The sequence below is a fragment of the Dasypus novemcinctus genome, chromosome 14 (assembly GCF_030445035.2).
Source record: "Dasypus novemcinctus isolate mDasNov1 chromosome 14, mDasNov1.1.hap2, whole genome shotgun sequence".
Taxonomy (NCBI): Eukaryota; Metazoa; Chordata; class Mammalia; order Cingulata; family Dasypodidae; genus Dasypus; species Dasypus novemcinctus.
In genome coordinates, this window is record NC_080686.1 from 94,232,731 (window position 1) to 94,249,713 (window position 16,983).

At 39.6% G+C, this 16,983-nt stretch overlaps 1 protein-coding gene across 5 annotated transcripts in view; it reads right to left on the reverse strand.

Moving 5' to 3' along the window:
- The window catches only part of ADCY8 (adenylate cyclase 8), a 284,440-nt gene that overhangs the window by 108,877 nt on the left and 158,580 nt on the right, over nucleotides 1-16,983 (reverse strand). For all 5 annotated transcript variants that reach the window (XM_058276038.1, XM_058276042.2, XM_058276041.2 and 2 more), the window contains exons 6-7: nucleotides 15,463-15,621; nucleotides 7,711-7,981 (exon numbers count right to left, since the gene is read on the reverse strand). In XM_058276038.1, coding sequence (XP_058132021.1) covers nucleotides 7,711-7,981; nucleotides 15,463-15,621 — 430 coding nt within the window. The remainder of the gene's footprint in view (nucleotides 1-7,710; nucleotides 7,982-15,462; nucleotides 15,622-16,983) is intronic.

The following is a 16,983-nucleotide window of genomic DNA, read 5'->3' on the forward strand; positions in this document are numbered from 1 at the left end:
AATACCCTTTATTCCAGGTGTTTTTGATGGGAGGAAATTCAAGTCAGAGTTCTCAAAGAGAAGCACAAGCCATGATCCTGAGCAGTAGAAGCCCAAACCAAGATGGCGGATTTGCATTTTCCCTCTTCATGGGGTCTTGTTCCCTTATTCTTGACCTGACTATTGCTTGCCTATAGGTCTTAGCTTAGGTGTGACTGCCCAGGAAAGGTCTTCCCTGATTATCTTGTATCAGTTTTCCCTCCTCTACTATGCTGTTCTGCTGTAATCGAAGCACTCTTCCCACGGAGCCTGTTGATGTGTTCATCACACCATGGATTGTGAGCTCCTGGAGGACATGGGCTACCTTTTTCTCTTTCTACCCTCCCCACGTAGCTCAGTGCCTGGAAAATTGTAATTACTCAATAAGTACTTGATTAATGAAGGAATGAAGTAAAAAGAGTTTGAATTAAGAGAGTTCTTTCTCTTGGAGGCATTCACATGCAAAAAAGAAACCTTCCACTTTTGGGCAGAAGCAAGAAGCAAAGAAACCAACCCCAGGGATCAATGCTATTTGATAGGCGAATATAGTAATCATGTTAATACTGGAGCCTGCACTATGCAAAGTGTACTGATGGTTGAGAGTTTGTCTCAAAATAATTGAAAGTTAATTATCCAGAATCTTGAACAACATGCTTAATGTCGTTTCCTAATTGAGATTTTAACTCAAATACTATTTTGTTTTTTGCTTTCACTCCTCAGTTTGATGTTAATGTTTTAAGACAGTTCATTAGGATAACAGGATAACTGTTACCTTACACCAGGATAACTGTAAACAGTGCATGTACCCACAGTTTCTTGGTGAATTCTTTTTTCTCTAGTCTCTGGGTGGCAGGATTCTGAAGTGTAACTCACTGGCATGGCCACAGACTCCCAGTATAGATCTGAAATATGGAAATTGAATGGGGCATTGCCAAAGATGGAAGGAATTGTCCAAAGCATCCATTCCAGCTCCACTGTACAGATGAATATCCCAAGGCTCAGAGGGAAGAGGTAGTTGCCCAGGCTCTCATAGTAGTACATGGAAAAGTCAGGGCTATAACTCAGTTCTCCTGAGTTTCTATTCAGGGCCCTTCCTACTGTAATATGGGCATTTGTATAAGATCACAAGACTCACAGCCTACAGGTCTACCCAGTTTACCATGAGGAACCTGGTGGGTCAGCATCAGGTCAATAAGAGGATTTTAATCAGGAAGGTGAGCAGATGACATTGATTTCTTTTCTTCCAATGGATAGGAGCATAGGGTCTAAGAAAATTCCAAGCAAGTGTTAGGGAAGATAGAGTAACCTAAATCTGGTCTTACAGTCACCTTGACACCCCAGTTAGCCCCACTCCATCCACATTCACCACAGCAAGTAGAACTAAGTCTAATGGCTGCTTGTTTGTTTTTGTTTTACCAGCAGGCAGGCATGAAAGAGTCCCTAACTTTGCCTTTTTTTTCATACAAACCATTATCACACCAGGACACTCAGAGGGTGAAATGTTACCTGGTTGAATAAGACTTTCAAAATTTAACTCAAGGTAATTCTGGTCATTTCCTGGCATTGTCACAGAAGATTTCTAGATACTCTGGTGACCTTATGTTCAGGGGGTGCACTTGTGTGCACGTACACACACACAAATTTTAAAGATTGATCTGAAAACAAGGTAGAAGGTAGAAACCTGGCATATAACTTCAGCCCACAGGGAGATGGCAGTGTGGCCTGATGAAAAGCATGCTGCTTTTGAAGCCAGACCTAACTGGGTTCTAATTCCAGCTCTGTTACTTAGTCCTTAAAGGAATTGATCCATCTCTCTGAATCCCAATGTTCTTATTTGAAAAGGAGGCACATAAAATTTACTCTGTAAGGTTGGAATGAAAATTAAAAGGAAGGAAGGTGTCTGCCACTCCCAACATGGTACTCAGCATAAAAGCTCGCTACTTCTACTCTGATTAGTGACATTGCAGATATTTATCTAGATTTCAGGCCATGATGCACACTTGCTTTCCATTCATTGCCTGGAATGTAGAAATTTCATTTCTCTGTTTACAAATCTCACAGTGCACATATTAACATCATGATAACAATAATGACCACAGTCAGTCTATTGTGTATAAGTGGATAGACTACACAGTAGACTTCCCAAATGTGTACTTTTCTTTTTATGGCCATGTGATTCTTTCTAAAGACCTGGAGGAAAAATAAAAAACTGCCTGGATTCTGATGCAATGATAAATGTGAAAGGAATGAATTGGAATTATGACGATTTCACAATATATAAGGGATGGACCCCAGGCTCTGGAAAGGTGCCTTATTTCTAAAAGAGTGGCTCCATCTCTCATGGCATACTATGCATCATAAAAATCCAGTTAAAATTATTAATATCCTTCACATGTTAAATTTCATAGCTACATAAAAGCTTCACCCTTTGGCATCTTCTTTTAAATCATAAGTGTAAGATGCAGTTTGTCTGACAAGTCCAATCTTGCCCCCTACAATCCATTCTCTGCAAAGCAGCCTAAGTGTGCTCTTAGAAATCTAAATCAGATCATGTCACTGCCCTGCTTAAATCCTCTCCATCACTTCCCTTGGAATAAAATCCCAAATCAACAAGGCTTGCTGCACCCAGCTCCTGTCTCCTTCTTTCTTTCTTTTTAAAAGATTTATTTTTTATTTATTTCTCTCCCTTTCCCCCCCCCACCCCGGGGGTCTGCTTTCTGTGTCCATTCGCTATATGTTCTTCCGTGACCACTTCTATCCTTATCAGTGGCACCAGGAATCTGTGTTTCTTTTTGTTGCATCATCTTGTTGTGTCAGCTCTCTGTATGTGTGTGTGTGGCGTCATTCCTGGGCAGGCTGCACTTCCTTTCACTCTTTACGGGGTGCACTCCTTGCGTGGGGGACTTCCCTATGCGGGGGACACCCCTGTGTGGCAGGGCACTCCTTGCGCGCATCAGCACTGCGCATGGGCCAGCTCCACACAGGTGAAGGAGGCCTGGATTTGAACCACGGACCTCCCATATGGTAGGCGGATGCCCTATCCATTGGGCCAAGTCCGCTTCCCCCTGTCTCCCTCTTTAGCTTCATCTCCTGCCTCCCTCTTACCTGTTCACTGAACTCTGGAGCTTCTGGCCCATTTTGCTCTTCCTCTAATGCACTAAACTTTTTTTCCATGTCATTGCCTTTTTCCTGGCTGTGTCCTCTGCCAGGAATGCTCTTCTCTTGTTTTTTTTTTAACAAACCAAATCCATGGAGAGTCTACCTCTGACAATCCCATCTACAGTATCTCTATCTTCCCCTTAGGCATACATCTCTACATTTCCTTCGGAACTCTTATGGTGTGTTTTGCTTAATTTTAAGTGTTCCCTACTTCATTAAAACGTAAGAACAGGGATCACATCTGTCTTTCACTACCATATCTGTAGCATCTAGAATACCCAGTATCTGTTATTAATTGAACAAAAAAGAGCTCAAGCCCAGATAAAGATGTTAGTCATAGCATATAGCCAGAGGAGAAACAGACAATTCTTAATAGTAAAACGCTTTCTTAAGTCTTCTTCATCATAAATTTTGTTATTATTCTGAAAGATTCAATGACCATGTAGCTAACACATTCAACAACCTAATCTTGAAATTCCTGAATGTCCTCTTCCAAATGTGAAAAATTTCACTTTTGGTCTGCTTTGACCACCTACCTCTACTTTTGTGGTCTTAAAATCCAAATAGCCCACCTTGGATTATAAACATTTGTCTCCTGAGTTTCTTACTCTTCACCCCCTCAGGACTCAGAGTGTGGGAGGCCTCATCAGTAACGAAGCCAGGATCAAGGAGCCACAAGTTCTGTACACACCAGGAGTCAGGGATGAAAGCCTGAGCACTCAGGGTGTCTGAGAGCAACCTGGGTACTGGCTCTATGGGTAGGTCAAACCAGCAGTTTTAACACAAAGGGGTAAAGATCAAGGCACAGGGAAGATACAGCACACCAAAACCAAGGCAACAACTTCAGGCATGAATGGGACCATCAAAGGGGGATTCACATAGGGAGCCTTCAATAAATCTTAGTGCCCTCTCTTGCTCCTCCAAACTGGACAGATGAAGGGACAGGGGTGGAATTAGGTTTCTTTACATCAAAAGAGCCCTCTTCCATCAATTATGACAACTTGGATTCTGGTTTCACTAAATTTGCCTCTTGCCAATGTTGTTCTCCAATCCAATTCCAATAGGCAATTTTTAGTCTTTATCTTACTGGGTTGCTTGGCTTTGTTTGACTTTGTTGATCTCACTCTCCTTCTCAAAATGCTCCACTCCTTTTGTTTCCATGATATCACATTCTCTAGTCCTCTTCTGGCCCCACTCTGTTTCTTCTCCATCTCAGTCATGGAATCTCTACTTTCTTTTACCTTCCATCTCATATCAGTCAATGTCTTCCCTGTGTGTCCTTTTTTCCCCTTTTATTTTACATATCCCCTGCTCTGACCTCTTTCACTCTCAAGGCTTCAACTGGCACTCAAATTTGGATAAGTACCTGATCCATCTCCTTTACACAGTTCTTTGGTGCTTGAACTTCAGAAGTGTGTGTTCAACAGCCTTTTGGATCTCTCATGGGCACTTCAAACCCTACATATTCCAAACTGAATTCCTAGTACTTCCTGTCCAAGCTCTTTCCAGTCCAGAATTGCTGATTTCAGTTGGCAGTTCTATCCTCTACCTAGTCGCCCAAGCAAGAGACCTAGAAGTCAAACCTGACTAGTTGCTCATCCTTACCAGCCACATCTACATTTCATTCATTCATCCAAAATACTTTGATCAAGCCTTTTTATTTGCCATGGTGTTCTAATTGCAGACTAAACAGCGGTAAGTGAAATAGATAAAATCCCTGTCTTCATGAAGCATAGGACTGACTTTACCCCTGAAGTATTTATTTCCTTTGTCCCTCCTTCTTCATGACTACAAGTAGTTGGTATGTAATAGATGTTCAATTAATCATTATTGAATAAATGAGTAAATGAGAATATAACTATCTGAACATATGCTGTCTAGATAGAATATGACACAGCATACTGTCATTACAAATAATTTTATATATGCAATGAAATATATTGTATATTCATATTATATACAGTATGAGTCAATGGAAACCAAAACACCTGGCCAATTTAGTGGGAAAATCCCCAATGAAGCATCAGCATATTTCATCTATATTAGGCAGACACTCAGATAGTCTGGGCTTTCGGTGGAATTGCCTAGATATTTTGGCACAGTGCAAGTTCAATCTGACCAGTCTTCATCTCTTCCAGGGACACATTATGTCTCTGAATTGCACATATGGCTCCCTGACTCCAGGAGTCAAGCATAAGTACTGACTCTGAACATTTACGACCTATTTAACTGGTGCAGTCACCTCCAAAATGTTATTAGTGTCACTTTGGTATTTATGAATACCAACACATATTCACTGACTCTTAAGCAGAAGACCTCAAAATAAATTGTGATTTTCATGCTGAAGATGCCATAGATGGGTTGCAACCAGGCAAAAACTCAGACATCATAAGAAATATATGGTATGGTTAAATACCAAGGGTAATAATCTTTGACTTAAAATGACATTTTTTATAATAACTGCTTAAGGACACCAGCAAATGTCTCTAGATCACAAAGAAATATTTTAACTTAAATATTTCCAAGCAATTTTGCCAAATCAGTTAGCCATAGAATAAAACCAAGCATCTCAACCTCTCCTTGGTTCCAATTATTAGTAGCAATTAGTAGCAAAGTCAGGTACAACTGAGGTTAAAAAAATAAGTAATTATCTCAATTTCCTCAATTAGCTGAAGTGGAAAGAGTTTTCTAAAAGGACAAGCCAAAACAAAATAAAAACAAAAAAACAAGAGAGAGCTTTATGCATAGATATTCAGGTATTTAGGGTAAGCCATGCCTCTCCTTTATAAATAATGAGCATTCAGGCTCAAGCTATCAATATGCAGAGGAAGCATTGTCAGCTGGTCATGCATCCATTCAAGGAAATACATAAGATCATTATTTTTTATATAATAACACGTTGTATCATACACTCCAATTCAGAGCTAGCAAGAAGAATTAGGCAGTTGGAATTAGTGATGATTTGAGTAGACATAGTAATTTTGGGGAAATTAAACACAAAAGATTAGTAAAGACCTAAGGATCAGCTCTTGCAAGGCATGTGGGCCCGGCTCAGCCTGCAGCTTTTCCCAGTGGGGTTTTGCCCATGCATTGTTCCACAGCTCCTCAGACAGAACTGGAAGGAAACCGAAATTAGCCTGGCCTCAGAGGGCCCCATCAATCTTCCAAATGCAGAAGAAATATGGAAGACTGTCAGCATTTTAACCTTTTCCATTTTAAATGTCTTTAAGCAGACAGGTTATCCTTATTTCTACAAGTTAATGAGAAAGGTTCAGGTCTGTGAATTTAAAAAATATTAACCCATATATATCTTCATAAAACAGCCAGACATTATTGCTTTGCTCTACTTCTTTTTTTTTATTAGAGAGGTTGTGGGTTTCCAGAACTATCTTGCATAAAATACAGGATTCCCATATATCAACTTATTATTAGCACCTTACATTGGTGTGGTACACTTGTTAAAATTGATGAAAGCACATTTTTTATAATTGTACTAACTACAGTCCATTGTTTAACTTAGAGCTCAATGTTTGTGTAGTGAAGTTTCATGGATTTTTTTTCTTAGTAATTTCAGCTTCTGCTTAGATTGGGAGGATGTCAGCAGCTGCTTGACAGATAACTCATATATTGGTTTTTCTAAAAAATGATTTGTTTCTTTCAATAGTACAGAGGAGATATGCCATTTAACTTACATGAATTCAACCATATGTGCTTAGCCTTAACGGTTTGATAAAGGAAAAAAATCCATATACAAGTGGGTGTGTTTTCCCCTTGCCTCCTACGGCACACTTGCTCTGAATGAGCATTTTGGGGAGAACGGTTTCTCTGTACACATATTGGTTCCCTGCTGTGTTCAACCTCGGTTCTAGGGTGCCTTTCAGAGTCAGGGCCCCTTATTGGGTTTAGAATTATTCTAGTATTTGAAGAAACAATTTAAAAATAAATTTTAAGTTATAATAATTTTTATAAAATTAAAAAATTAAGAAATAATTGATATTGGTGATTTGCACTTCATGTGCTGATTTTGCAACCCTGCCCCTCATATAAAATGCAAATCCTCTCTTCATAAGCATAGAATTATGTAGCATGGAATTATATGCTACTCTTGAACCCCCTTAGCTAGCTTTTATATTTCCTATTCAACAGTGCCCTCCTCATCTTGAAGCCCAGAGGGCAATTCAAACTGCCAGCAACTACCTAAAATGGGTATTCTTGTGGAGTTGACTGTCCTCTTTTGTTGTTACTTTAATATCTTTCCCAACATGAGTGATTTTTTTTTGGCAAAATTACAGTCCAGTTTTTCATGACATTTATTTTTAGCTATGTCAATAAATAAATAAAGGAGGAAGGGGATGCCAGGGGCTCTCCAGCACTTCCTGAAACTGCATACATAGGTTAATTCTGTCCTGAGGAGATAAGTTTAATCATTGGAGAAAAAGTTAAAGATGAATTGATTTTCTCTGAGGCATTGTAGTCAGAGATGCATTCTGGCATGCAGTAGCAGCTAACCAGAAGAAGGAAGTGTGGACTTACGTTCTGTTTCCCCACAATGTTATCAAAGGGCAGCTCGGGGCTCCAGGAACCTTCTGTGAATGTTGCCCCACTGTTCCTTCTGTCTGAGGAGCTAACGGACTCCTTGACAATGTCTTCGGGCAAGGACAGAAGGCTCTCCTCAGGCTGCTTAATTAAATAGGTCTCTATATTATGTTTCCTCAAGAATTCATTCCTCTCTTTACCATGACCCTCTTCCACATTGTAGTCACCGTTGAGGCAGTCCAGTGTAGCTTTGGAGATGTGAATCCTCCTGTGTATGTACAGAGCATAAGGTCATTATACTTTCCTGGTGTCACCTACAAAGGCTACTACTCATTTTTGTCTCATGCAAAGCCAACATCAGCGCTGCACATGGGATCCTGTTTGGATACATCCTTGAGGACAAACCTGTCATCCTGAAAAAGCAGAAAGAATGAAAAAAAAAAAGAACTTCATATCAATGAGAAGGGCACCTCGGATTTCACTCCAAGAGGCACTGTAGCCTCTGATAAAATACAATCCCAGCTGAGATACACCTAAGAACTTCTTTTGCATTTTCTTATGACTGTCAGCCTGACCCCAGTGACCTTTAAGAATCTGTGATTATTTAGTGGTATTGATTATACATGCAATGTAAATTCCATCATCTAACTTCCAAACCTGGTCTTCAAATCCTCCACTATCTGTGCCTTGAAATTCCAAAGCTCATTTTCTGATACTCCTCCACTCTCTCCTCTCTCTGGTTATTCAAGTAATTGGTGTTTCTCCAAATTCAATGGATTTAATGTCTACTTATCTTAGAACAAGCCAGTTCCTTTGCCTAGTATGCATATTCCTTGTTTTCTATATGAATTTCCTACTCCTAGATTCAGACTAAAAGACATTTCCTTAGGTTGACTTCACACTCCTTTGAATGAATAAAGTAGATGCTCAGTACTTTCTGGCTTTTGTGAAACAATACATCCAAGGAAATATTGAAGGTTGTTTGTTTTTTTTTTTCCACAGAGTGGTATTTGTAATGCATTGTGCTTTTAGTACTACTTCTGCCTCCTGCTTTCACCCTCTAACCCATCCTGCTAAATTTCTGCTTATGAAGAGAATAACCCATGACAAAGGATATGTAAAGAAACAGAGACTACAAACGATGCTTTTCATATCATTTAAGGCATGTTCCTCTCGTTTTCCAAATAAATATCTTTGTCACTGATTTCAAGGGCAAGATATTAAAAATAAAAGCATGTGAAAGGTATTTGAGCTCTCTTGAGAAATGTGCTTAGTAAGTTCAAAATATTCTCAGGATGAATTTTCTTAGTATATATGGAAGTCAGTAGCATGGATCTGAGCGAGTAACTCAGTCACTTGATGTTCCATGAAATGAATGTCTGAGCCTTTCTCAGCTCAAGCTCAGAGCTTGGTGTTAGAAGGCTGTTTTTTCATTCCAGGCCAAATGATACTCCTGAAAACCTCTTCCTTTTAAAATAATTAAGTTAAATATCAACTTAGTTTGGCATTTTCTCTGGATTTTATATTTTATTATTCTGCTGTTAGTGCAGAGGGACCAATATTTGCACATACTAAATCAATATTATGTTTTCAGCAGTGAAAGCTTTCATGCCTTCACTTATTACTGACACTTCTGGTGAAGTTATAATCAATATACACTTTAATGTTTCAATAGAAACAGATTCTAGATGTTCTTTTTCATTCTTGCTACTAACTTGAGCTTTGGAGTAAGGCATTTGCAGATGAGTTTCTCGTGTTTACACTTACCTCTAAGGAAATTAGTAAGTTCTCAGGCAATATCCTCATATATGGAATGTCAGGTAAACTGACATTTTATAGTCTTTATAAATGTCAGGAGATAATAATAATGATGACAGTAAACAAGATCTAACAGTTGTGTAACATTTATTTGGCATGAATGTTATCTTGTAGCCAGAGGTATTGCTGTGTGCTTGACTTGATGCATTATCTCACATAATTCCCTCTTTCCAACAACCCTAAATGGAAGTCATAATTGTTTCTCATTTTGCAGATGGTGAAACTGGTCCAGAGACAATGAGCAAATAACTGACCCAAAGTCATGCCAGTATAAGTGGCAGTGCTGGATTGAGACAAGGATTTCTACTCAAGAGTCTTTCTAAGACCCCACAGCTGCATCGTATCATAACTACTACAGCCATAGTCACAGTAAGTATTTACTGAGCATGGGCTGCATCTCATTAAACGAAAGCTCAAAAACAGTGGTTCTCATAGTTTGGTCTGGAGGCCAGCAGCATCAGCGTCACCTGGGACACCTGGGCTATGTCCATCCTTGTTCCAGTACCATGCAGTTTTGACCACTGTGGCTTTTCCAGATTTAAAGCCTGGAAATGTGAGTCCTGTAACTTTGTTCTTCTTTTTCAAGATGTTTTTGGCTATTCGGGACCCCTTACCCTTCCAAATAAATTTGATAATTGACTTTTCCATTTCCGCAAAGTAGGCTACTTTGGAATTGTGATCAGGATTGGTTTGAATCTGTAAATCACTTTGGATAGAATTGATATCTTAACAGTATTTATCTTCCAATCCATACACATGGGATGGCCTTCCATTTATTTAGATCTGCTTTCTTTTAGAGAAGTTTTATAGTTTTCCATGTATAAATTCTTTGTATCCTTGGCTAAATTTGTTTCTGGGTATTTGATTTTTTAAGTTGCTATTGTAAATGGAATTTTTTTCTTCCTTTCCTTCTCAGATTGCTCATTACTAGTGTATAGAAACAGTACTGATATTTTGAGTTGATCTTGCACCCTCCACTTTGCTGCATTCATTTATTAGCTCTACTATCTTTGTTGTAAATTTTTGGTACCTTCTATATATAGGATCATGTCATCTGTGAATAGCGCAAACTTTACTTCTTCTTTTCTAATCTGAATGCTTTTTATTTCTTTTTCCTGACTAACTGCTCTGGCTAGACCTTCCAGCACAATGTTGAGTAACAGTGGTGACAGTGGACATCCTTGTCTTGTTCAAGATCTTAGAGGGCAAGCTTTCAGTCTTTTATCCTTGAGCATGATGTTAGCTTTGGGTTTTTCATATGTGCCCTTTATCATGTTCCTCGTTTTCAAAGTGTTTTTGTCAAGAAAGGATGCTGGATTTTGTCAATTGCCTTTTCTCTATCAATTGAGATCATGTATTTTTTCCCCTTCATTTTGTTAATGTGATATATTGATTGATTTTCTTATGTTGAACTGCTCTTGAACCCTGGGATAAAACCACTTCATCATGGTGTATAATTCTTTTAATGTGCTGTTTAATTCGAATAGCAAGTATTTTGTTCAGGATTTTTGCATGTATATTTATAAGAGAAACTGATCTGTAATTTTCTTTTCTTGTAGTATCTTTTTTTTTTTTTTTTATTTAATTCCCCTCCCCTCCCCTGGTTGTCTGTTTTCTGTGTCTTTTTGCTGCGTCTTGTTTCTTTGTCCGCTTCTGTTGTCGTCAGCGGCACGGGAAGTGTGGGCGGCGCCATTCCTCGGCAGGCTGCTCCCTCCTTCGCGCTGGGCGGCTCTCCTTATGGGTGCACTCCTTGCGCGTGGGGCTCCCCCACGCGGGGGACACCCCTGTGTGGCAGGGCACTCCTTGCGCGCATCAGCACTGTGCATGGGCCAGCTCCACACGGGTCAAGGAGGCCCGGGGCTTGAACCGCGGACCTCCCATGTGGTAGACGGACGCCCTAGCCACTGGGCCAAAGTCCGTTTCCCTCTTGTAGTATCTTTAATGGCTTTGGTATTAAGGTGGTGGTGTCCTTGCAGAATGTGCTAAATAGTATTCCTTCAAGCTCAATTTTTTGCAAAGACTTTGAGCAGTATTAGTATGAATTATTCTTGCAATGTTTGGTAGAATTCAACTGTGAAGCTATAGTTTCCTGCGCTTTTCTTTGTTGGGAGGTTTTTTTTAAAGATTTATTTTTTATTTATTTCTCTCCCCTTCCCCCCCACCCTATTGTCTGCTGTCTGTGTCCATTTGCTGTATATTCTTCTGTGTCTGCTTGTATTCTTGTCAGCGGCATCAGGAATCTGTGTCTCTTTTTGTTGTGTCATCTTGCTGTGTCAGCTCTCTGTGTGTGCAGCACTGCTCCTGAGCAGGTTGTGCTTTTTCGTGCAGGATGGCTCTCCTTGAGGAGCACACTCCTTTTGCGTGGGGCTCTCCTGCATGGGGGACACCCCTATGTGGCACAGCACTCCTTGCACACATCAGCACTGTGCATGGGCCAGCTCACCACATGGGCCAGGAGGCCCTGGGTTTGAACCCTGGACCTCCCATGTGGTAGGTGGATGCTCTATCAGTTGAGCCAAATCTGCTTCCCTGCTGGGAGGTTTTTGATGACTCATTTAATCTCCTTGCTTATAACTGCTTTGTTGAGATATTCTATTTCCTCTAGAGTCAGTGTACATTATCTGTGTGTTTCTAGGAATTTTTCCATTTCATCTAGGTTGTCCAAATTGTTGACATACAGTTGTTCATAGTATATTCTTATAATCCTTTTTACTTCTTTTTGTCAGTGGTAATGTCTCCCCTCTCATTTCTGCTTTTAATTATTTGCATCTTCTCCCTTTTTTTTCCTTTGTCAATCTATCTAACGGTTTGTCAATTTTATTGATCTTTCCAAAGAACCAAATTTTGGTTTTGTTAATCCTCTCTATTGTTCTTAATTCTTTATTTCATTTTTCTCTGCTCTAATTTTTATTTCTTTCCTTGTACTTGCTTTGGGTTTAGTCTTCTGTACTTTTTTCTAATTCCTCCAAGTGTGCAGTTAGGTCTTTGACTTTTAGCTCTTTCATCTTTTTTAACAGAAGCATTTAGGGCTATAAATTTCCCTCTCAGCACTGCCTTCACTGCCTCCCATAAGTTTTGATATGTTTTGTTCTTGCTTTCATTTGTCTCAAGATATTTACTGATTTTCCTTTTAATTTCTTCTTTGGCACACTAATTAACAGTGTGTTATTTAACTTACAGAAATTTGAGATTTTTCAGTTCTCCACATGTTATTGGTTTCCAGCTTGATTCCATTAGGGTCATAAAGATGCTCTATATATAGCAACTTAAAAAAACTTATTGAGACTTGTTTTGTTACATGTAGTCTATCCTGGAGAACAACTGATGTGTACTTGAGAAGAATGTATATCCTTCTGTTTTGGGATGAAATTTTCTGTCTATGTCTGTTAGGTCTAATTCATTTATCATATTTTTCAAGTTCTCTGTTTCCTTATTGATCTTCTATCTAGATGTTCTCTCTATTGATGAGAGTGGTGTATTAAAGTCTCTAACTATTATTGTATAGGTGTCTATTTCTCCCTTCAGTTTTGCCAGTGTTGGCCTCATGTATTTTGGGACACCATGTTAGGTACATAAATATTTATGATTGTTATTTTTTTAGTAGATTGACCCTTTTATTAATATATATTATCCTTCTTTGTTTCTTGTAACAGCTTTTTGACTGAAAGTTTATTTTGTCCAATATTAGTATAGTTACACCAGCTCTAGTTTAGTTACTTTTATATCTGACTATTTTGATGTGTTAACTCTGAAGATCAGTTCCTCCCTCTTGTCTAGGGTTTTATTGTTGAATGGCTTTGTGTTAAGGCTATTCTTTGATGCTTGATCCAACTTATTCTGGGCCTTTTGAGTAGTCTGTGTTCCACTGCTCAGATTTTCTCCACTCTTCTTCATATGTTTCTTGCCTTGGATATATGGTATAATTTTTAACATTGTACTTTTTGTGCAGTTGTTTCACTTATAGGAGAAAGCTTCCTGCTCTGGGAATCTTGATCTCTTCTATTTGTTTGTGTGCAGGATTTTTTCCCCAGCTCCTATGATTTGTCTGAATTCTCTCCCTCACTCAGTGCCCACTTTTCCTCACACTTTTCAGTTCTGGGACCCATCCTATCTTACAGCAGCTCGGTTCCAGAAACTTTTTTGTGTGATGCTTTTCTGCCTCCAGTTTCTTCCCCATTAGGATATCCTGCCCTGGGGACCCAGATGGGGACAATTCAGGAAGGTCCATTTTGCATTTAGGTGGCCCATCAAACAGACTGAATTGAGTGAGCACACCTATTGCCAACAGTTTTGCCACAGTCTCTGATTTTTTTTTTCTTCTGGGGTCCCTTTTGTTTGTGGCACTCCTCAGCAGCTTGTATTGTGCCCTGGGTCTCTGTGGATTTATTTCCCTGTGCCTAGATATGAATGGGGTTCTATCTTGCTGTTGTGAGTGGTTCTATAGTCTGCAGCCATGGAAGCAGGTTCCTGGGCCATGATGCCTCTGTGTGATTCCCAAACTGTAAGGGAACAAGTGCAGGGGTCCAGGCTAGTGGGCCTGGGAAAACATCTCCCACCTGATTTTCTTTTTCTTTGATTCAGTATTTGTGGAGTCCTTCTCTAGTCTCTATCATCCCCCAGAGTTCTAAGCAAGTGGGATGTGTCCTTTTATTAGTTGATTCTGAGGTGAGATTTTTCCAGGATAACGTACATGGCCATGTTGAGAACCTTCTGTTTCTTAATATGGTTAAGAACATTTCTAAGCTGGGTTCCAGGCATCAAAGCAGTAGCTTGCACCCATTTGAAGCTTTTTCTATGGTAGGCCTGGGCAGTCTCTACATATAGTGGTAAGTCCCCATTTGCCTCTACTTTTAAGACACAGGCCTAGAAACATAGATGGATCAGCATTCTGGTTTGTTTGAAATCAGCAGGTATCTACTTTTAGGAAAATCTCAAACAATTTAAAGATATAAGACACAAAAGGGAGGCATGCCAGTCCTACCTTAGTTTTAAACTTGCACGACAAGCCATTATGACACACCTCAGGCAATGAGGAGGTGAAAGGCCCTCGCAAGAATGGAACTGACAAAGGAACATTACTGCACAGTTTACAATGTGCTTCATGCAAGTCCCTCCCATCTTCCCTCTCCCTCCTCTTTTCTTTCTTCCTTCCTTCCCTCCCTTCTATCCTCCCTCCTTTCCATCCATCTATCATCTCTCAGGCAGAGAGGTTACAGAAAACCTGTGCAATTCACCAACTGACATATATCTGAGATCTTGCTAGGGCCAATCTATTTAAACGGAATCTTTAACTTTTCTTTTATTGTGATAACATATCTATAACATAGAAATTTGTAAAAAAGAATCTTAATACCAGTTTTTCATGGTTCGATTAACCTTTTTAGGCCACTGGTGCCTTTAAGGATTCTATGCCCATAGGTCTTGCTAGTCAAATTTCAAGGGTTGAATTTTCAAGTAAGGTTGAGGGAGGTAATGAATTTTCTGAGTTCAGTCCCAGATCATATAGAATGTCAGCAGGTTTCAACCTTGGCTGCCAATTAGAATTGTTTTAGGAATGTGTGTGTGTGTGCATGCATGAGCACACATCTGTGTCTAAAGCACAGATTCTGCTTTAATTGAGCAGGCATGGAGGCTGGGCACCAGTATTGTTCAAATGTTCCTCTGGTGACACTAATGTGCAGTCAGATCTGAGAACCAATGATAGGATGAATGGGGACCAGAATACTTGAGAGATGCCTCATCATCCTTGTTGCCTGTGAGGCATTTCACAAGATTTTGGGGCTGATATTTGTATGAAGTTTCAATGATCTGTCTTCTCCCAAATAATTGATTATTGGATATGTATCTCTGAATTCTTCACACGGGAAAACCACAGACACAAAATGAGCAAATCACAGTGCTAAGCAAGAAAAAGGTGTTGCTTTGGCTTACCCAGGGATTCCTCCAGATTCGAGCTTGTTGGCAATGTCCACATCCCAAGACCAGACATCAAACTGCCACTTCCGCAGGCCCAACACACCACACAGTACTGAGCCCGAGTGGATTCCGATTCGCATGTCCACATCATGCTTCGTCCTTGACCGCACATACCTGTGGACATAGGTGAGTGGAGAAACAAATGTGTAAGGCCAGATCTGACATCCTTGGCCCCTGCAGGCCGACCTGATCTTGCCTACTTCATAAGTTCAAATTAGTGTCCATTCAAATGCTACTTCCTCTATGAAGCCTTCTTGGATTCCCTAGTAACTGGGAGGAATCTCTTCTTCCACTGAACTTCCCTGGCTTTGTATCTGAACTTTTAAGGGCCCTTATCATTCTTCAAAAATTTGGTCATCCTATGTATCTCTGGGAATGTTACCAGCATCTTTTTCTACCCAATCATGCATAACCTGGGATATCTTATAAATTCTGAATTTCATTGCACACTATTTCCAACCTGAGTATTCTTTATTCTGTTCCTTCTCTCCGTTCCTCTTGCCAACACTAGGGTCTCCCTCATGCTGCATCTGGGCACCTGCCTCAGCCTGACCTCCTTCCAGCCTATGCTCTATGTGGCTCCTGGAAGGTCCTTATACTCACAAATGTGACCACGTCACCCCATTGCTCCCTTGTCTAAAACGCTTTCCTGACTCCTACTCCTTAGAACAGTAATCTCCAAAGTAGAGTGCTCTCATTCCAGGGATGACCTGGATTATCCACTGGGAGGCAGGAAGAAAATACTAGAACTTCCATTCAGTGTTTGGTTTTTAACTTAGAAATCTGCACCAAAATTTGATATATGGATTGACCTTAGTGACCTCACAGAATCCATATCAGCTGTCTGAACTGTAAGTACGGAGGGGACATCTTGAGAAAAGAGGTAGGTTTCCACCACTGGAGAGTTACCCTGCACACAGCTACTCTTTTCTTTGCTTTCAGAGTATTACAAACAATTTTAGATGGTCTCATTTATGTAGATAACTTTATAGACACAAACAATCAAATAAGACAATATAATATTTTGAAGTAGTAAAGAGAATAACTAGAAAATCTTTATTGTCACATGAGTTCCCATGGTTATTTTAATTCAAAATGTTTAAAAGAGTTGTCAAACCTATAGATGATTTATTCATTTGCCTTTGACCAAAAGACAAGAGTGCCAAACTTGCTGACCTTTCCATGATAACTATTTGCCATTAGTAATTCCTCTAGCAAATATTTTGGAAAAAAAAAACCCAAAACTCTATAGGATTAATTGTTTCCTAAGCGAAAGATGATGCCTTAACTGCTTTTCAGAAGAAACTCCTGCTCTGAACACAGAATTTTGAATATAGAAGTCAGAAATATTTCTAACTTCATGTGAATTTTTTGTCAAACATAAATTATAACATCTATGAAAATTTCTCAGAGCTGTGCATTTCCTAAACTGTTTAAAAATTTTCTAAATGAAGAGTTGCAGTGGATTTTGAATCC